This window comes from Thermobia domestica, chromosome 1 (assembly GCF_964235325.1).
Source record: "Thermobia domestica chromosome 1, izTheDome1.hap1.1, whole genome shotgun sequence".
Lineage (NCBI taxonomy): Eukaryota > Metazoa > Arthropoda > Insecta > Zygentoma > Lepismatidae > Thermobia > Thermobia domestica.
Genome location: NC_137454.1, coordinates 186,058,563 through 186,083,293, shown reverse-complemented (window position 1 = coordinate 186,083,293; position 24,731 = coordinate 186,058,563). Strand labels below are relative to the sequence as shown.

Below are 24,731 nucleotides of genomic sequence, written 5' to 3'. Positions count from 1 at the left end.
GGGAGGTCCAAAAATAAGTTTTCCCAGGCGTCTGTGGATATAGGTGGAGATGCAAGACCAAAAATAACATGGGGCACAAAAGATAAAACGTACCTTTACTTTTCCACATAAGTACCACCTATATTGAGACATTTGTCATACCGGTTTATAAGCTACAAAAACCCTCCCAGGAGAAATTCAGGGCTCTGCATACGGAAGAAGCGTCGAACAGCTTCTGTAACTTCAGCATTGCTTCCAAAGCGCCTGCCTCCGAGTCTGCTTCAAAGCCGGAAACGGATGAATGTCACTTTATGCGAGACTGTATGGCAGATGGACAAGGCGCTCCACACAAGAGCTGCAATATGGTTGTGCGCTGCCGTCGCTGAGTGTTGTTTAGAATTGTCACCCAACAACATTCCACGAGGCGGTTATGGATTTCTGCTCCCGAAACGCCACGTCCCCATTCATAGCGCAAAACCGCTTACACTTTCTCCTTTGGCCAGACGTCAAAACGCGCCTTCTCTCCACAGCTACCAGGCTCAGACTGAGAGGCTCGTTTGCGCTGTGCGCAGGAGCTGCGACGGCGCCATCTGCAGAATCGCGTGCGCACGATATCCAGTTGTGTCTGGGTGTGTTGCGCGTGCAACCACTGTCGTGTTTCTCCCATTGCTGTAGGCCTTCCTGGGGAAAACGAGAGGGGAAACTTATTTTCGGAATCCACTTTGTATATTTTAATAGTTCTGACTTGTTCTTACCTAAGAATGTGATTGGGTGCCGTTTTGGTATACTTCAGTCCATCAAGAGATGTAAATGACAAATATTCCTCTATCGATTGACGAAACGCTGACCATATCTTAGAAGCTCCCCATTTCGAAACGTACTTCAACCTGAAAGAAAAATATTTGGAATCTAATATCTTAATCTTTGTTGTTGCTCTTACTTAACATACATACGTAAAATGGCTGTTATGCAAAATATTTTTTTACTTTACTGAACTTGCAATTGAAAATAATACACTGTTTTTGAGTTCCTTATTACACGGTAAGTTAACAGATGCTACCTGAACAGTTGTACATAATGTGAGTTAAAAAGAAAACGAAACTGATAACATGGTGATAGAACCGAACTGCCGCCACCTTCACACACCAGGTAATTCATGCCATTAATACAATACAAATTTGAACTTGCTCCAGTTGCTACATGATTGCAGAAACTGATTGAAGTGAAGTTGTACTTTTGAAGTGCATTATGAAAATGGAGCTCCAAAAGTTTGAGAAAAGTTGTGCCATCAAAGTTTGATAAAGCTCGTCCAATCAGCTTTTGTGAATTTCGATAGGTTAAAAAGTGCTTATGGAGAACATTTCCTATCTTGGGCACAACTGTTCAGACGTACAATTCTTAGGAAAGCTAACAACGAACTTGGTACACGGTGACCTTCAACCTCAAAAACTGGTGACAATGTAGAAAGAATTAAATCTTTTCTGAGGTGAGGTAGTCGAGGAAATCTTCTAATAGGAATTTGTACCACCAGAAATCGATTTTTTTTTATCTGGAAGCCTATGCAAGATTCATGAAAAAAGTGGCACGTGTGTGACGAGGCATTGCACGCACTTGGATGCTGCATCACGACAACGCACCATGTCACACGACAGTGTTCATAATGAATTTTTTGAAGAGAAAAAAAGCCTTCATGTGGTTCCTCAGCAGCCAGATCTCAGTTCCTGTAACTTCTTTTTATTTCGCTCGCTTGAAAGGACCACTTGAAAGGACGCCATTTTGGTACTTCGAGTAATATCCAGAAGAGCATAACTGATAAGCTGAAACCTAGAGTCAGAAGAAGTCTGCAAGCACTGCTATGAACAATGTAAACAACGCCTTCATCCGTGTGTAACTATCCAAAGGGACTATTTTGACGGGTATAGCTTTGATTTGTAAAAATAACAAAATTCATCGTTAAGAAAAAATAAGTTTTCTTACTTTTTTAACACATCTTGCAAACTTCATTGCGAAATCATTTTAGCACCTCAAACAAGGAACTCATATCCAGACAAATTCTCATGTAATGTAAAACCGTTTCTTGAAAGTTTCAATTCTTCCTGCGAACAATATTAGGATATGTTTAGGTGTACACAGAATGTGTATTGGAGTGGTTTGGAAAATCCATATCCATTCCTCTATATTATCCGTATCCGATCCTTCTTGAAAACAGGAGCAGATTTGTTTGCTTAGGAAGTTCTCCATACAAACTTTCGCACTTAATTTTTGTTCAACATCATTGCTTACGTGTAAGAAATGGGCTACATCTTTTCAAGGATGAAATAATCAATAATGCTCAGCAACTAAATTTATACCTGTAAGTATTCAGTTCACTCAAATTTTGTCATAACAATTTTTAGTAGCTCTTTCTCATTGTAATATAATATATTCGCCTACTATATTGTTACTGTCCTTGTGACAAACTTCTAGAAGATACATTCTAATAATTACACCATGTCAAGAAGAAACCCCCGAATATTGAATTATGTTTCATTCGATTTGTGTACACTATGAATATTTCTGTTATACATTGGGAGAATATATTTAATATAATAAATATATTTAATTTTTGATCCTTCAAAAGTTCACGGATGATGTCTTATGGTTAAGCAAGTGGCCAAAACCAGTATCACTTCAGTGCGTCAGCCTCACTTATATTCCTTTGAAGTTTCTTCGAAATTTCGGCCATATTCATCTTGGCGTCACACCAGAAGGGTCTGGACTAAAGGACGAGAACAGAAAAACCCAAGTCAAAAGGAGCCCTGTTAAGTCCTTTTATCAAAAGGACGTGCGATAAAAAAGCCCTGGTAAAAACGTCCGACTGAAAATGGCTCTGCATCAAAAACCTCTATGATCAAACAATAAGAATGTTTATTAGTATGAAAAATATTAAGTAGCAGCATCAGTTTTACTTCTGTTGAAGAAATATATTACCTGTTTGACAAGTTCAGACATTTGTTTTGTGGAATCACTGTTGTGTTCGAGGAGTTCTCGGGGAGAGGTATGAGTGATTTTCTGCATTGCTTTACAGAGTCAGAAGAACATAAGAGTACTAAAAGTCAACACACACTACATTTCTTGATTTATTGTGTTATAATGTTAGAATGATTAAAGTGATTTTGTGATTTGAAGTGGAAAATGGAAACGAAAAGAAACCTAATACAACATCCTAATCTAGAAGCTGGCATTCTTTCTATTCAGCAATAAGGCTACATTCCATCTTACGGTAGAGTGAACAGACACAACGCTGAGTACTGGTCTATTGATGACCACACGGCTGTAGTTCATCATGGAACTAATCCTCGAATGAATGTGTGATGTGGGATACAAGGCAATAACGCCGTTTTTCTGACACCCTGGTTAACCTACATCATCTGGAGATCATATTGCAGTCGTATCTGGACGACATACCCTTGTTATTGAGGCGTTTATTTTATTTACAGCACGATGGAGCAGCACTACATAACGGCCGTACAGTACGACAGTGAATATACGAGGTGCTTCCTGGTTAATGGATTAGTCGCAGGGACCAGGGTCATATGACCTAACGCCATTAAATTTTTACTTGTAGAGGTCTCTAAAGTTAGTGTGTGTATTGAACCAGACCCAGAACCGTGTGTTACCTGAAAGAGAATATCAGGTACGTGAATCGATAAATAACGCTTGAATCATTGCTGTGTGTGTGTGGTAGTGTACAGCACCATATCCATATGCGCTACCCGCAGAACGAAAACCAATCGGAACACCAATAATGCTAAGAAGTATTGTCTCTGGGAGCGTAATCTGTGCGTTCATGAGCTACGTAGATTTATTTTGAGTAACATGTATAGCCTGTATAGCCTGTCTAGTAAACTCTGTAAGCAATAGTATCAGATGACGCTTAATTGCATTATATATTTCGCATCTTAAATTATTTTCATAACCAGTATTTCTTTCAGAAAAAAAATATTCTGGAGGCACACTTAATATTCGGAGGGGCATGTATTATTTTTACTCGGTACTATTCGATTTATTATTATATTATAGAATATTATTTTGGTGTCCTCAGGAGGGTACTCTCAGAGCTCCGGGGAGGAGTAGCCCCCCCCCAAAAAAACGTCTGTAAGAAACAATGTTCATAACCAACTTTCAACTCGTTACGAAGTTCATCACCCTATTCCTATCCTCACTTTAACAACTCCACGATGCAAATGGTTGCAACCGAGATTTGTAGTACTTTTCTTTCTTCCATACGACATAATTTTTGCTTGATTCCCGTTCAATTAATATGTGAACCAATGGTTCTATTGTAACATTATGACTAGTAATCTTGCTTTCTCAATTGTCATTGGGGTGATTATCAGGGTAGAACAAAACTGCTGGTCCAATGTGAAAAATGTCAACACTTTAAATTGGAAATCTATCATCTCGAGCAATTTTCCGCTTTTTATATTTTTCTTATGGTACAGGACTTTTGTTCCACGCTGTATATACAAAAGACTTAAAGTATGTACACAAAATACGTGCGTTAAATTTAATTCGGTTCAACATATCGTTTTGATTTTCTTGAAAAATTGCATTTGAAAGAAATCTAAAAGAATCAATATTTTTGGCAACCTTCGCATGTGACTGAAGTCACTTGTAGATAAGGGCATTAGTTCATATTGTCGCATGCATAGATAAATCAAACGAGTAATACATGTGAATTTGTATACAGGGTTAGACAAAAGTATTGGGATAGGCCAGTAATAAGAAGAGGAATGGACGGAGGAAAAGGAAACGTTCAGTTGGATATTGGTGCAAAAACTTTATGAATATTGAGTGTATTGAGTTGTGGCCTTCATGGCAGCCAACTCAAATTCCGCCACATTGGATCACATAATATTTTTTGTATATAAAAGATTGTGTGTGTCACATCAATTTAAGCTTGGATTTTCTCAAACGAGAATCCGAACTCATTTTTTATCTATCGCTATTCAAGTACGAGAAACGATATGCTATATTTGATATTTGTATCTAGTAGAGAAAAGTATTGGAACAGGGCAGTAATAATGTGGAAGGAGGAAAAGGCATGTGATGCAATTGGCGTTAGTGTGTAAACTGTATTGAATGGGGTTGCGGACATCATGGGAATCATGTTGGATTCCATCATATTGGATATCATATATTATTATTATTATTATTATTATTATTATTATTATTATTATTATTATTATTATTATTATTATTATTTTAGATAGAAAAGGGTATGTTTGACTATCACTTGACCTAGAATCTTACTACAAACGAGAATCTGACCACATTTTTGACATTGCCACTCGTTTCCAAGATAGGATGTGGCATTTTGTCATCGGAGGCCTATAATAACTTATCGTGGCAGGAGGAAAATTAATTTTGCAAGTGGATATTGGTACGAGAATTACATCATATTTTATCATATGGGAGTAAACATCGTGACAGCCACCTTGGATTCCGCTTTATTGCATACACATAGTATAGTTTTTTAAAAATGGAAAATGTAAGTGTGACACATCAATTTAGACTAGAATCTTTTCAGGAACGAGAATCTGAAATAAGGTTTTGCTTCATTACATTAATATTCGGACGTCACGAAGCAAACTCTGCCCTCGAAAGTTATTACTTATTCAGTCAGTATTTAGTAGCAAACAGCTAGTACTTAGTAGTAAACCAACGATAAGTTATAGCTCTTCTTCTATTATGCTTGTTACAATTTTTCGGGTATAGTGGGGGGGGGGAATGTCGTTCCATGCAGTGTGAAATACTTTTTTTTTTAAAACAAGTCTTTCCCACTTCCAATTTTCCCCACTTTCGTGAAGATTTGTCTGAAGACTGTTAAGATATACTTCTTTTATCATAATCTTTTCAATAAGCACTAACCCCAACACCTGACGAACACAGAAACTCCAAACTACTACCCTTCCTCCCTCGTGTTTTACAGTAATCAAAAGTTTCTTGACATTTATTTCTATACTTACTTGTCTCTAAACTATTATTCTAGCAAAAGACACATGCAGATTCAATTTAGATTCGTCGATAACCTATACACATTCCCACCAATGTTTTGGCTTATGTACGAAAAGTTTAACCAATTCAAGTATCTTATATTTCTTAATCTGGGTAATATACTATCACAATTTCTTTCTAGGTAGTCTACCATTACACTCTTCTCTTTAATGCCCCGCACAGCACAATACACTGACTAGACAAAATATTATCACCACTCCCTACTTTTTGAACGAAATCGTTGAGCTCAATGTTTGAAATTTTGCCTTGAACAACAAATATATTTACCATGAGATTATGTTGCAACACACTCCACAATATTTTACAAACTCAAGCACACCATCAAAACCGTGAAGAACACGCTTACCTATGTGTAAATTATACGTATAATAGACATAAGAATTTCTACCGCGAATGTCTAATACACTTATAAGAATATTTAGGCAGATATTTACTATATATATCTGCCTCTACATCTAAGGGTAGAACGTTTATATTCTATTATATGTATACACACAGACCTGCGATGAAAAAATACAAGGGAAGTGATAGTTGAACTTAATGTAGTTTTTGGCGCTGGTTTAAAACAAAATAATGAAAAATGTCTATCACGACACATTTTCTTGTAAAAAATAATTTTACTTGGATTTGTATGAACATTTATCGTGAAACATGTTTTTCACAGTTGAATGTCTTCTCTTCCTAACTGATTATCATTGTATCGAGATGAAACCTACAGAATACCCCTCTGTGACACCTCCCCGTCGCAATGTCTCGCTAAAAATAGCGTCGCGCGAATCCTGACCTTGGTTTAATGACCTCATAGGAACGGCCATGAAACAAGCAACAGTCACCTTCTATTTGTCCGAGCTTTATCTATATTGATTTTGAACGTGTTATTTTTCGGAAGAATAAATTCGCCCGACTGTTCTGGAGTCATCAAAAAAGATATAAAAAGAGCTATCCTCATGAGGGATGAGGGATTCAGTTTATCTCTTTTTAACTCAAATGATCGTGTACGTACTGTGCTCGTAGTAAGATAAAAAACGTGGAAAGATTTACGTTAGTATCAATATTTCATTCATTTGTTGCGTCGAGCGTGCGCTGATGCAGTGACAAGTGGAACTTCATCACAGAAACGAATGTAATTTGCTTTTCCCTATGTGTTTCGTGAAACATGGCATCGAGTTCGAGACGTTGTGTAAATGTCCCAGATTAGTTTTGTCACATATGCTGCGAGTTAATGTTACTAAAAATCGCATGAGGAGTATTACAGCCAATGTAAGACAATTGTATCTTGCGTATTTTGTCCTGCAGCTCGGAAACTGCGACAAATAATGGGTTCATAAAGTTTGTGTGCAGTGTGTCAATGATCTACGCTTATGACTTAGAGGAAACAAAACTGCTTTAAGATTTGCAACTCCAGTGATGTGGAGGAAGCCGCAAAACCACTCTGATTGTTACTTTTGTTCCTGCCATGTCCATGGGTATAACCAAAGAATCAAAAGCTAATCTCTTATCCTGAGAAAATTCCATCGTCCATACACCCCGTTCCTCATGGGTCTAATGTGCCAGTGCCTTTGGCTCCAACTGAATTGCCAGCCATCTCTTGAGAATCTTCAGAGTCGGAACATCCAAAAGTTCAAGGCTCCGATACCGAATATAAGCCTTCCGGAGGCGATTCACGTCAGCCGTTCTCTCAGATTGAGCTTAATGATCTAACTAGAGATCTGGACTTTCGAAAGAGGCAGCTGAATTGTTGGGCTGCAGATTGAAATAAAACCTTATTGGCCAAAGGAACCTCGTTTTCTTGAGGCAGATATCGAGAAAAGGAATTTGTTAAGTACTTTGGGGAAGAGAAGAACCTGGTTTATTGTTCTGATGTTCCCGGATTGATAAGCAAATGTAATATCACCTACAGTAAAAATGAATGGAGGTTGTTCATAGATTCCTTGTAAAGGAGCCTTAAAGCTGTCCTTCTCCATCACGAAGCCGGTATGCATCTGCACCAGTTGTTTCTTTTTCTCTTGACGACAAGTGGCTCGTATGATCTGTCAACAGTGGTTTTTATCCATTTAAACCTGTCACAATAAATCGATTGCTGACAAATCGATTTGTCTCACCAAGAATCGATTATTTTACATAGATATAAATGGATAAAAGTCACTGTTGCCAGATAGTACATGCAACATTGTTCGAGAGAATTCCTTTTCCAATAGGATTTTAGCAAAAATATCGATATCGATTTTACAAAAAAAAAAAAAAAAAAAAAGTCCTGAAGTGATAAACAAAAATGGAGGTCATTTCCAAGATCAGCACACTAAATCACATATTAAAAAGTTCGGAGAAAACTTCTCTTGTATTTTTCAAAAACGTCAATTTAGCTGGCCTGTGAATGCACTTATACATAATATCGATATTGTTAGATATATACAAAGTCTAATTCAGATATCTAATAGAAGTTTATTATACGTATTTGTGCTGTGTACAACTATTTTCACAATTTCAGGATACCTTCTTTCCTATTCCTTACACAACTTTTACTGTGAATTTGGAAGAATTTGTTCTTGTGTTAACTTCTTTTGCTCCACTCATTCAAAGCTATTTTTCTTTCAAACCTCCAGACTACGTCAAAGGCCGCAGTTTTGTTTATGTTAAGCAATGTGGAAATTTTCGTGAAACAACACCCCTTAGCATGATGAAATATAACCAGTTGCCTGTGGTAATACGTTCTATTCAATGCACGCTCTATTTCTCTGCCATCTCGCTATTTGTAATAATTGCACTGTCGTTCTTGCTTCTATGGCTACGAAAAAATTAACTCTGTGTATCAGAAAATGCAAGTGAAATGGGTCATGATTTCTTTTGGCTATTTGTAAACAAAACAAACCTAACTAATATTAAAGTGACACCTAAAACAGGAATTTTGGAGTAATTATGTAAGAAGAGTGTGTCACATTTAAACAAATCTTCTAGTTTATAAATTTTTATAACAGATAAACATAGTAGATCAATATATTTGCTTGAGTAATTTCATTCAAGTATACCAGAAATGTAAAAAAAAAAAATGAACAATTACAGTGCCCTAATATTGATATGAGTCATTGTCGGTTAAAGGAAATCATCCAATTATTCCCTCATTAGAGACTTCTCCCTTGATGACGATTATAGTTCATGTTACAGCCATTGCAACCACGAAAATGACTTGATGGAACAAATGTGCATCAGTGAATTGGTTTGGTAAGCTGTGGCCTAGAAAAATATACATCTGTCACTACTAGAGGGGGTGACGAAAAATTTCTCGCGTGGAAATCAACACCACACAAGAGAGATACTCGTACCTTTCAGACCAATACGGAACAAGACAGAATGTCATGAGACCGGACAAGTTTCTCTCGTCACCTCATCTCATCGGCATTAGTTAGGACTATATTCAAATGTCAAAGGAATTCTCTCGCACTATCTCTTAAATGAATGGCGATAATGACAAAAATAAGTTCAGATTCTCGTTTATGGGAAGATTGAAGCCTAAATTAATATGACATATATATATACTAATGTCCGTAGTGTTGTTACATCCAATATAAGGATTTCAAGACGGCTGCGGTGGTGTCTACATACTTTCAATACAGTTTTTGCATCAATATGTACCTGCAACATTTTCTCTTCCTCCACCGAGTCCCCTTACAACCGACCTGTCCCGAAACTTTTTGCACTAAATACAGATGTCAAATGGAGCACACTTTATCACATAAACAAATGGCGATAGGTTAGAAATGACTTACGATTCACATTTGTGGGAGGATTCGAGTGTAAATTGATACGTTGCACACACTTCTTTCCGTTTAAAAAATATTGTCATATCCAATATGGCGGAATTCAATATGGCTACCATAATAGTCACACTCCCATTGAATAAAGTTTTTGCACTACTACGAATTACAACATTTGCTTTTCCCCCTTCCACGCCTTTCGTTATTACTGGCCTGTTCCAATATTTTTGACTAACTTTGCACACAGATCCACATGCATTTTCTATCTCCTTTCAACACAAATAACTTGTGCTCTCCACAAAATACTTTCTATACTAGTAACCATTTTTATCTTTTCATCTCAGGCATTTTTGAGGTGGGACGTTTTTATCAAAGCTTTTTTTTTGACTCGGGGGCCCTTTCGTGTCGTGCCCTCTTGTCACGAGGCCTTTTAACTCGATATAATTTTATCCGAGGGCCAAATGATGTAAGAATCCTTCTTCACTCTTTTGTACGGGCTCTTCTGACATTTAACCATTTATCTTGCGCACCTTTCGGTATGGTCTGCATTATTTGTACTCTCATAGGCATGAGTTCAATGAAGATCATTGAAATGTACAGTACATACGATTAGATGCTATATTGAACACAACATTTTCAAATGATATGGACGTTCCTCAATTCTGTATCAATTAAGTAAATATTTCAATAGTATATGAGTAGTATCATAATTGTTCGCGTGTTGAATACAATTTAGTAGAATTCTACACAACGCACTATGGAGGACATTATGTATTGATTTCATCCTGTACTGAACCATTCAGTTCATATTTGTTTTGCACAGTGTTCGTAAATTTTAGATGAGTATGGTATTTTTCAAACAGAGAATGTAATAAATTCCAAGAATGTCATAAGAAAAGGCAGGCATTCAAATTGTAATGCTATGAAATGCTCAATGTCATCCCTACAAACTTATCGTCTTTATTTGACTGATAAAGAACACTTAAAGCAATTGAAGTTGTTCTCGAGAATCAATAATCATTAGTAAAACATTATTTTCGTTAATTCCTTAGTTATCTTTTTAAAAGGATTTAATTGGCTTCCAGTAACAGAAAACAAACAAAAATATTTGTGAAAAACTAAATTATTAATAAAATTAGAACTACCATAAATTTTCACTAGATACATACTCGCCATCATGGATCTCCTTAGAATTTCTCCTATGATAAGTAATCATATTGGTACTTATAAGAGAAATTTCTACAGGATACACTGATGCTCGATTCCAGAACCTTGCGCTTCGCTGGTTTGTAGTAAGTTGTTTACGTTGAAGACATGTACGCCACGAACGAACCAGGTTTAGAGCTGACAGGTATATGAATTCCACAACCGACAACAAACTTCCTCCGAAGAACAAGCATCCAAATCCTCCAAAGGAAACTGTAACAGAGTGTCAGACACATTACTTAACCCCATACTTTCTTTTCTATCGTCTCCCGAAAGTAACAATTACTGTATGATTTCAAATTAGCTCTAATTTCAAGTTAAATCAGCATGTGGAACAATAAACACTTTCTACTCATTTATTACAACAAATAGCTGATAGATTAGTTTTGGTTACAAGGACGACACACTGTCCTTATACACTGTATTATAACTACTGTAAATACGTATAAATAATGTATTTGTTCAAAGAAATTCATAAGTGTATAGAAATTAAAACTAAATTAAATGCAACGGATGCATGTAGCCTTTATTTCTGGGTGCATAGTATTACCCTTTAAATGTTGAGAACACATACATACGACCTCAGCAGTTTATTTCTGAAGTGTGGAAGTCATATATACACGCTTTGTATTTGGTTGTATTATACCCGAATGCGGATGCCTAGCTATATATACACCCGGATAGTTATTAAATCACAGATTGGTTCCGGGACTCGACAGTTATGTTGTTCCAATGTTGTTTAAATATGTGTTTCAAGTTCTGTTTAAAAAAATATCCAAAAACCTTACATTACACAAGGAACTTCTTCCCAAAGCTCCACAGTTGAAAGGTTTCAATAAATCCAAGTTTTATTGTCACATAAGCAATAACTCCCACTGATTTCTATCCCACGAAGTTACTATTGTTTCCAATCAACTATCGAATACACTGCGGAAGACCCGAAGTCAGTTCCCGGCAGGAGCTCAAGTTATTCGAGTTCAAGTTCGACATCTCACATGGCCTCGCTGCTGAAAGGGGTGCTGAAAACGAAATCTAATCGAACGTTCTGCTTGATATTGTTCTATCACCTTCTTGGACTGACAGTCTCTCTCTTAGATATATGACTAACAAACGCACATTTAGTATGGAATACCCAGGTTAGATTCCCGGTAGGACATGTGTGATTCTGATTTTACTTTAAACAGTAGGTCAATATCTTAGTACTGGAAATGAATGATCGAATAAATTCTTATTTGCTTTACTAACGATCGAAATTGAATGAATATTTGAATTGCAATGCTCAGGAAAATATTAAACTGCAAAATATTGGAATATGCTCAAGGGGGTTTAAAACCCGGAACCTCCGTTGTGTATGCCACTCTGTAACCGAACAAATCTGACAGAATAGAGTGACAAATTCAAATGAAAGAAATAGGTTGAACAGCGTTAATAACTTCAATCATTTTTCACTTCTTGAGTAATGTGAATTCTTTGTGATTAGCAAAGTATTAAAAATTAAGTTCAATAATTATGTATGAAAGAAATACGCTGGATATATGATTATGCAATGGCAAATTCGTTCTTACATTTTCCATATTTCTGCCTTACATCAAAAGTTAACGAATGATTTCAATGTGAAAAATTACATGCCAAAGACGGAAGGAGGAGGTGGTGCGTTTTAGCGGGAGAAAGGAGGGGTGAAATCAGTTTTGCCGCCACTGCCAGTGTGACTTTCTCTCATAGATCAGTAGAACACTGGAGTGGCTTCTGTTTAGGAGAAAGAGAAGAATATGAAACGTGGCCTTGCTACTCTTCACATACCTAGAAAGAAATCACGATTGTCTTTTAACTAGGTAAGGATAAAGAATGTTTTCTAAAGAAAAACGTTTTCTAAAGATGACGTATAGGTTAGTAAAGAATAAGTACTCTTACCTAACATCTCCAGATCTCCAAACATTACATCACGTATAAACCTCATCTTTGGAAACGCTGACATTTGAAAGAGGACTGCGTTATATTTTAGGCTGAAATAATAATATTGATAATATGTCAATATGCATTTAATAATATTATAATATTGCTCCCTGATACGAGTCAATTTCTGTGACAATCTATGACTCATAATCTATGACAAATTTTTCAGTGGTTTTAATTTTTACTGTATTCTTTTTAAGTAAAACAAACGTTTTAAAGCACGTAATTCATGGCGAAAGAAGGAAATTAGTTTCTCTTTTTAAATTCTAACTACAGAATGAAGTGTACAACCATTTAAATTTAAAAGTAAAACATACCTGCCAGCTCCCAGTGGTGCAGAATCAAAGTTCAATACGTCACATTCAGCCAAACAGGCACAAGAGTGTTTGAACATTTTTTCTGCGAAAAAAAAAATTAAAAACATTTACGTAGTTAGATGGGCAATTTCTTTCTTTCGGTAGTTTCTAATATCAGAACAACATAATCTTACATGGTAAAATCAACCTCAAACATTAATTCTAAAGATAAAATATAATATTTTTAAAAAAATATATAGTACTGAAATATTTGTGTAATTGCAATAAACATTTTTCTCAATATATACTGGCGGAAACACACTTAAGAACACTTCGCATATGACGTTCGATTCAAATGAAATGTTCGCAACAGAACATTAATCTATTGGGGGCGCATTGATCTTAGTTTAGTACACGGCCCTCCATATAGGGTAGGCTGATCCAATTGTGCTTAAGCAGGCAGAATACTGCTAGCAAATTTAATGTCGAAAGACAACAATACGACAATAATTGTGTATGCGAATCTGTTGTGTATGGATCACAGTTTGTCTGCAATAATATTACACCATTAAGTGACTCGAATGTGGACGTACAGTAAGCCTGCAGGGCACTAAGTGGTCGTTCTACAGTGTTGGTGCGCCCTTGGATTACGTCTCTTTGGTGTGTATATGATGCAAGAAGAAAGATTCTACATTACAGGGAAAATAGAGTGAGACAAAAGAAAGCGAGTGAAAAGAGGGATCATTCGGCCGCCCTAACTGACAAGAAGATGATACAAACGCCATGCCTCCATCTTATATATATATACACAAACACTAAACAATCTATTTTCGGTGTACATTCATAACATCGTCAATCTTACCGTACGACCTCAGTTTCGCCGCATTGTTGAATCTAATGCTCCAGCAGGATACTTCAGATAAAAGCTAATTATTGTCTATGAGTGAACTCTAAGTAGAGTATTCTGAATTTTTTTATCACTTTCGTCCCTTTATTTGATTTTTTTTTAAAAAAAGAAATATCGTACACGATCTTTGATATTTATCCGATCTTAACCAAACTTGGCATGCCACTAGACCTCAAAGAACTTAGTACGTTATGAAATATTATGACGTGTAGACCTTAGTTCCCAGTTGTGGGCCCCTCAAATTTATGAGTTTAGACTTAGTCAAACTATTGCAGATAAATTATCTAACTTGCTATTTGAACATAAGTACTTGAAAAACCGGTTATAATTTCTTTCACGAAATGGCATAACTCAATTACTCCAACATTTGTTTTTTTTTCTGAAAATTTAAAATGAGAAAAATTTAAAAAGGAAGTATATTACAGAGATACGTATGTACACAGTATTGAGGAAAACATGGTAAAATGTGGTATCTTACGGGGAGGAAAGTGAAAACTAAAATATCATCATAACTAAGAACAAGTAATTGAACAATAGCGTCTTAGGATAGTTTATAACACTTAATTTTATGTTATATTACTTGAAAATACGTAACGTTTCTGTATCATAAAACTGAAAGTTTAATCTTTGTACACGTAACCCTGTCAGTAGACAATAGTGAACGTTAACTCTTAGTAAAGTAAATGTTAAAGGTTCATATGAAACATACGCAAATAAATCATAAGGCAGTTCAATACCTATGTTGTAAATATAGAGTAAGATTTAGGATTTATGATTTAGATTTCTGGGGTTTTGGCAGCTATGGACATGTTTACCCGTCAAGTATGAGGAATGGCGTCAATCGGAGAGCACTCTATCCGTGAAAAGAGAAGAAAGAAAGGGTTGGAGAAAGAAGGAAGCGGCCTGGTACATACATATATGTTAGATACCACCCCCGCCATTTGCTGATGTAAATGAGAAAAACCTCAGTCAGGATAGCTGGTCTGAAAGACGTGTTCCCATCTAAAAAAAAAAAAAAAAAAAAAAAAAAAGCTGAAAGAAAAGCAGCAAAGGGCGATCTTTCCGATCATGCACTATTTTTCTTCCTTTTCTGTAATCTTCTGCGTTTCAATCACTGAAGACTTAACCTTTTATTTACTAACGGTATTTTAAAGTACCACCAGAAAGAAACCGCTATGGGAAAGGACCTCACTTTTTTGTTTTGGACGCTGTCGGAAACAATAGTTACGAGTGGTACCGTCCTACAAGCCATTTCGTTCGTGGTGTATTCTGTTGTATAGATAGCTCTCCGACGCTGCAGTGGGAAACCCCCATTTGCACGTTCCAATCGATCATTCCGTACGTATGCTAAACATAACCAGGTCATTTTACGTTTGTACGTATTATTTATTTTCAAGTCCCCTACTGCATCTCATTTGGTGAAACCCCTTCTCCCTTTGGGGAGTCACCTTGTGCAGTTTGCTCTGTTCCTTTCTATTTGCGCCATTACTTTGGTGGGGTACTACTTTCTTTACATTCTTTTGACCTGACGTCAATATCTCTATTTGTTCTTCAGATATTGCAATTAGAAGAAGGAGGCCGGCGAAATGTCGCACAGCTGCTGCTTTAAAACCCACCGCGTTGGACCTATGTTTATTGGGACTTCTTTACTTGCTTTTAACTGTAGAATCACCTCCCGAAGTTTTTCGGTCTTGTTGCGTTCGATACTGTATATTCAAAGTTATTTACGCAGAAATACTGTATATATGATGTAAGATATACGCTTTGGGTTTCAAGTCATGCTTATTTGTATGGTTTCTAACATTTTAAAAGTAATTTATTATTTTTTCTGATAGTTTAACTGATATAAAGATTTAAAGAAATCGTTAGGAAATTACAATCTATATATATAAAAGAGAACGTACAAAATCCTTTGTCCGCTCATCACGCTAATACGGCTGAACCAATTTCTTTCATTTTTGGGGGGTTATTAGGATTTGGACCCTAGATGGTTTTTATCATATCACTTTAATTTTTAATTACCAGTGTCTTGAGATAATTGACCATTCAAGTGTCCATAACGTACAAATCCTTTGTTATTAGTTCATCATAGGTAAAAATAAACGTATTTATATGCAACCCGCATGACCGTGTCACTCGGCGGGTTAACATAAATGACAGGCGATATACAGCGGAAAATAGCTTGAATCTTCTGTTTAAAATTTTTTAATTGATTTGCTTATTTTTACAGACACTTTTACAATATGCCAGCACCGGGATGACCGCAGCGAAGCGGGGCGGGTTAACATAAATGACAGGCGATATAATGTTAAGATTTACTGCAATCTTCTATGGTTTTTATCATATCACTTGAAAGCGAAAAAGTAAAAATTATCTAAGTAACAAAGTTTATTGCGTTCCGGGGTGACCGCAGCGAAGCGGGGTGAACGCTGCTAGTTTTCATATAAATATTTAATTCTTGAAACAGTATTTAGAATAAACATAATATTTTATATTCAATCAATATTTCAAATAAAACTAATTCGTATTGTCTTTTTTGTATATATATATATTTATAAAACTTCATTTTATTGCTTCTTTTCTTAATACTTTACAAATATGAGAGAACGTCTTCTAATAAAATTCTGCAATTTCTGTAGATTAATTCTTATTTAGAGAAAAAAAAAACATCCATGTTAAAAGAGGATGCATCAATGACAAAAGCATTATAACATTTAACTGACATGTTGTGAGGAAGACTGTACGAAATATTTTTTATAATATTTTCCTGAAATCTTTATTTGCAATAGTATTAATTTAACTAAATTTTCTTATATCACAATATGTCCAGTTCTTGTACTTTATTTAGTATGCGATCATACTTACTTTTTAAACGAGCAATGCATGCAAGTCCTCTAACATCACAAGCGTTGTGTTTTCCTGTAAAAAGAATATATATATTAGTTACATTTAATATTTCCACGAGCAATATGGTTTTAGTAGATTTAATTAAAAATTAATTGTAACGCAGAATGAGGATCTTTCTTTCTTTACTTCAAATATTTATAATGTATTCTTTGAGATGTATGTATGTTTTAAAAGTGGAAGACTTCTATGTTTCGAATAATGGTAGGCTACAAACACACAGTGACCCATAACTATTGGGAACAATTCGTGTACAACAAGTGATCAATAAAGGTCTGCAGGTACTAGCCCAACTATAATATCCAAAGATGCCTGGATCGGGTGGTTCAATTAGAGTTTTGTGTTCCTTTTAGCACCGAGGTCATATTCCAAACTTACTTGGCATTCCCTGCCGTGGAAGGAGCAGGACGTGATAAACCAAAAAAGAAGATAAAACACAATTTGGAAATAGAACATAAAAGGCTAATTGCTATTACAGTAGGCAGTTCTGATAACGCCAGTAAGGTATTTAGACATCTCAGTCAGCATAGTATAAATCTGGTTTTCGCAGTAGTGTTCTCCATCTATTTGACATGCTGTCGATAGTACTATTGAAGAAAGCCTGAGGTATATTGGCACATACTTCCTTAAGGATAAATTTGAGTGCCTGGAAGGTTCAGAGTGGTGGTTCCATCTGCAAAAGTTATCTTTCGAGAACATCACAGGCATGTTCAATGAAATTAAGTTATAGGGAGTATGGTGGCCAATTCATACGGTTAATATCCTCATTCTCCGGTGGTTTTAAAGCTTGGGCAGTTTTGAGTGAACTTGTGTTGTAATCCGTGCAATCAGGACTCACCAGTAAAATGAACATATCCTTTCAAGGTATCGTTGAGCACAGTTCTTCAGTAATGGATCCTGCATTAAAGACATGCAGTAGTGTTCCTCTATCTTTCATAATATAACTTCAGAACAAAATTTGAAGATAAAATTTTCAAGACCTTCATGAATTTATGTTTATATATCCATACTGTCTGTATTTCGGAACAATAAGATGACAAATGCCAGAATCATCAAGCAATATTTACTTTTCACTAGACAATAAACAAATTCATAGTTTAAAATCATAAGTAAATGTATAAAACGAATTTAACAATTTATTACCCATTACTTAATAATTACATTTTCTTGAGAAGTAATGCATCAACATAAATACCTAAGTATATGTTATTAAATCATAAAATTAATTAAGTGTATCTATTCTAATGAAAAGGGTTGAAACTAATCAAGTTTATTTGTGTATCGTAAATAAATGAACATAACGCATACAAGTGATTTGCAAATAATCAGCATTTAGAAGGCAATACGATTAAAACCTACTACAAACAACTAAATAATATACCGTACTCAATACGTACCGAAATTATAAAATATTTCTGGAAAGCATTTACACTTCTCGATTATCTCTTTGTATTTACATTGAAAAATGCAAGCACCGTGAGTGTAAATTCTGCTGGTATCTAACTTCATTTCCTCCTGGTACAAACATCTTCTTTGACGAGCGGACAACCTTCGAAGACTCGGGGAACTCACAATTGGAAACAAATTCAAATTGTACAGAAATGCATTCTTCGCTCTTTCTGGCCTATAGGTATGGTAATTCATTATCTTCAGAGGGTATTCATAAGGTGAGCTGATGAACATCTAAAAAACAACAAATAATCATCATAAATAATTTTACATCTCAATGGGACGCCTAGAAGCAACGCTACTTATGAAAATCAATAGAAAGATATCTAGAGTATAAAATCCCTTTAATGTAATGTAACCGATATAAACCAACTTATTTCACCAAACGCCAATTGCATGTTGATTATGATCCTTATCAGAAAGATAATACACTATACATGAAAGAAGCATCAAACCAGTACAAGTACAAGGCTTATTCCTTAAAATAAATTTGAAGTAATAGGATTTATTTGGAAATCGTCTAGGCCTATTTGATTGTTGTAAAATTAATACAGAATTTGAGATACTTTCTTTTCTGCACAGATTACCACAGGCAAATGTGGTAGTAAAATAGATTCCCTATATGGTTTCTTAAATATAATTTGAAAGCTTATGTTGAGTTCTTTCTTGTTGATTACGTTACAAGAAATGTCTGCATTGTTAGCAATGTTCGCCAAATCTACTACTATTATTCAAAGCAGTCATAGAAACGTGCAGATGTTTTGAAACATTAATGAAATAGTAGTAAAGGGAGTGTGATATAATCCACAGTGTATTAATAGTTCTAATACCTCCGTTGTAGAAACACGCGTCTGAAAGACAATGAACGTCGTTGTGTCGTTTGGAACGACCAATTGAAAACGATTACTGAAGAAGATCTGCGCAAAATGACGCAACAGGTTGTGAAAGATCTTACAGATTCTTTTTTGACTGTTGTACGACATTTGTATAAATCGAAAAAGGTTAAAAAAGATAAAGCAAGGAATTTAAACAAAGTACGAGGGGGAGTCAAATGAAAACCATAATTATTTTTTTAAATATTATTTATTGGTCACACAGGGTACAGAAGTAAATCACTTTTCAACATAGTCCGCTCCTCGTTCAATGCAAGTCCGCCAGCGCTTCGGAAGAGCCTGAATACCTGCAGAAAAAAGTCGTTTGGGCGACGGCGCAACCACTCGTGCACCGCGTTGCGTACCTCTTCATCGGAGTGGAACTTCCTGCCGCTGCAATTTCGTCTATTGTCACACGGCGGTTTTCCAAAACGATGGCTTCAACGGCTGCAATGGTCTCTGGAGTCACTACGCGCCGAGCCTGGCCGGGGCGTGGAGTATCGGCCACAGACGTAACACCATTTGCAAATTTCCGGCACCATTCATAGATTTGTGGCTGTGACAAACACGCATCTCCATACTGAACCTTCATTCGCCTAAAAATGTCAATCGTCTTCACACCTTCACTTCGCAAAAACCGAATCACAGAACGCTGCTCCTCGCTGGTGCATGTGGCTAGTGGGGCTGCCATTTTGGAACTGTTGTTGCGCCGGTGTTTGTGCATCTGCCGGCTGCTGCCACCTAGGAGACTCTAGTCAAAAAGTATTTTTTTAAAACAAAGTGAAACTCAAATTCTAAAATTATCTTTTCGCTCTCAACACAGTGACACGTGTAATCAGCTTCATGGCTCAATGAAAATAAATTCTACAGAGATGAAATTAAAACATTGCCTGGAATTGGACCGTCGCAGAGTTGAAAAGGTTAGACAAAATTTGGACAGTGATCATAAAATTTCACAAATGCCCAGTAGTGATGTTTGTACTCTTACTATGGACCTTGTACAAGTATTTTCACTTCCTAATTTCCTTCACAGTAACATACTACTCAAGGCAGCTGAGTGTATACAATTTTGGGATACACATTGAAAACAATGGATATTTTACTTTTGCGTGATATGAAGGACAAACGGACCAGGGCGGTACTGAAATAGGAACAGTCGTGTTGAAAGCTACACATTATATAATTACACCGAAACACAAACTAATATTTCGAGCGAATTGTTCTGGTCAAAACAAGAATAAAATGTTGTTACACTTGTGGATTTATATTATCGCGGAGGGTGTCATTGATAAAGTAAAACAGAAATGCTTCATTCCAGGTCGTTCGTTTTTAAGTGTGACTGAATTTCCGCACAAATAGAGGCTCGAAAGACAAACTTCTCATTGCGAAGTGCTTGTAGGTCTGCTTCAGCGAATCTAGACAAGCACGTTAAATGCAAAATTATAAGTTTTATGATTTTAAAACTGTAGGTGAGGAGGCTTTGAAAATGAAAACGCTGCAATTTTCCGAAGTTCAATGGATCATACTAACAAAGGGGAAACCTAGGACAGAGTTGATTACCAAAATGTTTAGTTAAATAGAGGGATAGAATAAAGTGAAACTTTTTAAGAAACATATCTCAGTTGAAAGCTTCTCATTTTTCCTATCATCATTAACATGTGCTAAGAGGATGATAGAGGAGAAGAAAAAGGACTTGAGGGAAATGGTTGGGTACTTAAAAAAAGAAAGTAGAGAGCTCCTTGAGGACTTGATCAAGCAAAACGTTTAATGATTTTTTCCTATTTTGATTTTTTTTATTCGGAATATCATTTTAAGTACATTTGTTTTGTATATAATTTGTACAAAATTATAATTTTTCTTCTGGTAAGTGTAGTAATGTAGGTTAATTGAAAGGTTTGTGATGGGAGGAGAAAGCGAAAGGTGTTGTAAATTTTTTTTAACTTTAAAACTACATCCCATTTTACTAAAATGCGATCCATGCACGTGGCTCGTTAGAAAGGAAAACACCCTGTTGTATATGAATCCTTTTTATTTTCTACACTTGGAAATACTTTGGGTAGTTTTAAAAGTAGCAGTTTCAAAATTTGTGATGTAAATATGTTTATATTGTGTAATAAAAGGCAAAGTTGTAACAAATGTTTCTACAGTGTTTCCTAAAAAAACATACATTTTTCTCAAAACTTTATTTTGTCACTTGGCTCATTATGTATCTTTAGTCTTTGCTTTTTGTGCTAAAATGTTTTCAAACTTAATGTACATTCAAAGAATTTGTAGCCGGGTGATCCCTATAGTTTCTACAAACGGGGTGAGTCCATTACAGACAAGGAGTATTGTCAGAAATTTCGTAGAATGAATCATATAATTCACCATTTCTGGTATCTAAACAAGTTATCAAGGACATCTTCAAGAACAGAGATATGTCGTCGAGAACATATATTCTTAGAATATCTTGATAAATTTTATTATCTCCGCAACCGAAAACTTTTTGTCTCGGTGCATTATGTATTTTCTCTAGTTGGAGTAAATATATTGATTGTAAAGTTCTTTGTCATTATTTCGAATAATTGTGGTCAGTTTCGGACAAGTTATGGCAATTTGTACTAGCGGTACAAAATCTGTATTAATCTGCATTAGGTTTTGCAATAGCCTGAGGTAATGTTACAATATTTTAATGATATCAAATAATAACAATAAATATACTCTGTTATTAAATATTAACACACCCACACGAACTTATAATTTAGTTGTACATCCAATTTCAAATATATGAAATTACATGAAAATGAATTCTAGTTAATTGATCGATGTAGTAATGTATCAATAAAAGAAAGTGCTACTTTGGGAAATTCAAACATACAAAATGTATCCCTAGATTAATTTACGTGGGTCTAGAAAAGGAAAGCTTGCTTAAGAGTCAGCTATACCTTTGAGAGAATTGAAACAAAAAGATGAACTTATTAATATGTAGTTTACCCTTTTTATTTATAACCAAAAAAAAAAAAACAAAGAAAAGAAATACTACGGCTGTAATATCAACAATTTGTAGAAAATGTTACATTAAAGATATCTTCGTCATATTTATTAGGGGATGACAATTAATTTATTATTTTACATTATTTCTCAAGATTTTGTATGAAGCTTTTGTTATAAATCCTTATTAAAGGCTTGCTAAAAAGTTTTATTAACATTTCTTATGACAGTTTTGTTAAAATTCCTTATTAAAGATTTCTTAAAACACATATTAAAATCTTGTTAAAATTCCTGGTAAAGATTTTGTTAATATTCCTTATGTAAAAGTTTTAATACTACGTTTAATTTAACATTTCCTATGAAAAGGTTTTGTTAAAATTTTTAATACAAATTTTGGTAAATTACTTCTAAAAGTGTTTGTTAAAATTCCTTACAAAGAGTTTTCTTAAAACTCCTTTGAGAGTTTTTCATAAAATTTCTTACGAAAGATTGTTTAAAATTCCTTTTAAAAACTCTACTCAAATTCCTTATTAAGACCCTTTTCAAATTTCTTACGAAAGTCTTGTAATTCTTTATCAACGTTTGCTTTTAAAGTTCCTTATGAAAGTTTTTGTTAAATTCTTTTTATGAAAGACTTGTTAAAACTCTTTATGAAAGTTTTGTTAAAATTTTTTAAGAATTAAATCAGAGGACTTTGCTAATTTTATTTGAAATGGACAATAGTCGTCAATGCATTACTATGTTTGGCAGTGATGTTAAATTGATGATTTACCTCTGTTTATCATTTTGTAGGAAATATTTGGTCTAGGAATTAATTCGTGCGGTTGGTACGCACACATTGAAACTGTAGTACAAACACAAAATACATAAATACCTTAAGAAAAATATTGTCCATCGCTAGCCACCACTTTCGCCCATCTGTCAGGCAATGTACGGATTCCGTGGCGAAAGAAGTCCTCATCCTTGGAAGCGATCCAGTCAGAGACCCATGTTTCGATATCTTCTGAAGAAGTAAACCGCTGTCCAATCAAATCGTTGTTCATGCAATCGAACAACTAGTAGTCCGAAGGAGCAACGTCTGGTGAATACGGCGGGTGGGGTAAAACTTCCCATCCGACATTTTCTAAATAGGTTTTGACCGGTTTTGCGACATGTGGGCGAGCGTTATCATGTTGAACAATAAGTTTATCATGTCTGTTCTCCCATTCTGGTCGTGTTCTGGCCAGAGCTTGCTTCAAACGCATTAATTGTCGTCGATAACGTTCTCTATTCATAGTTTCACCCGGTTGCAGCAGCTCATAGTACACCACACCTTTCATATCCCACCATATGCACAGCATAACCTTTGCACAGTGAATATCTCGTTTTGGTTGTGATGGACCTGGTTCACCTGGTTTCACCCAGGCCTTTTTTCGTTTAGGGTTCTCGTAATGGATCCACTTCTCATCACCCGTAATAATTCGATGCAGAAACCCCTTTCTGCTCTGTCGTTGAAGCAGCAATTCGCAAATGGTTTTTCGTCTTTCAACGTCTCTGTCTTTCAATTCATGTGGAACCCAATGTGACATCTTTTGAATCATTCCCATGGCTTTCAAGCGTTTGGAGACTGTTGTTTGATCAACGCCTAATGCTGCTGCAAGTTGTTCCTGCGTTTGACACGAATCCTGCTCGAGCAATGCTGTCAATTCTTCGTCTTGAAATTTTTTTGGCTGTCCAGCTCGCTCTTGGTCTGCCAAGCCGAAATCACCACTTCTAAACCGTGCAAACCACTTCTGACACGTTCGCTCAGCTAGAGCATGGTCACCATACACTTCCACCAAAATACGATGACTTTCAGTCGCACTTTTCTGCATGTTAAAGTAATGCAGCAGGACACCCCGCAAAAACACTTTATCAGGCACAAATTGCGCCATGTTCACTTAACTACAAACTGGTGTTGTTGACGCTTTAATCCACTGCCCTATACTACGAACGATACGCGATGACAGGGGTTTGCAACACATGTGTGGATATACGGAACTGTGGGACGCTCCGTTCGTTGCGCCATCTCTTGTCCACCCGCACGAATTAATTCCTAGACCAAATAGTTTTTGTGGGTTATTACTACTTTAGATTAATATTAAAAAATTACAGTTTCCTGCTACAGTTCGATCTTCAGCATTTCCCCCATGTATTGTCAGACAGAAACAAACTTATTAGCAAGATAATTTTACCTGAGTATCCTTCAGGATGTAAGCTGAACTAATTTGTAACTGCTTATCACTGCTATCAAACGTAGTGTTACTGATGATTTGCTTAACAGCCGCTATTCCATTACTGAAAAAAATGGTAAATTTGGAAACATATTTTAAAGTAGATATGATATAAAATAAGGAAGATGTGC

The 24,731-nt window shown here is 35.6% G+C and overlaps 1 protein-coding gene across 1 annotated transcript in view; it reads right to left on the bottom strand.

Moving 5' to 3' along the window:
• Window positions 1-24,731, bottom strand: part of LOC145666831 (uncharacterized) — a 120,680-nt gene that overhangs the window by 80,312 nt on the left and 15,637 nt on the right. The window contains exons 5-11 of the mRNA XM_081734407.1: window positions 24,562-24,664; window positions 18,455-18,740; window positions 17,019-17,072; window positions 13,268-13,349; window positions 12,909-13,000; window positions 10,961-11,210; window positions 735-866 (exon numbers count right to left, since the gene is read on the bottom strand). Of these exons, the coding sequence (XP_081590533.1) occupies window positions 735-866; window positions 10,961-11,210; window positions 12,909-13,000; window positions 13,268-13,349; window positions 17,019-17,072; window positions 18,455-18,740; window positions 24,562-24,664 (999 nt within the window). The remainder of the gene's footprint in view (window positions 1-734; window positions 867-10,960; window positions 11,211-12,908; window positions 13,001-13,267; window positions 13,350-17,018; window positions 17,073-18,454; window positions 18,741-24,561; window positions 24,665-24,731) is intronic.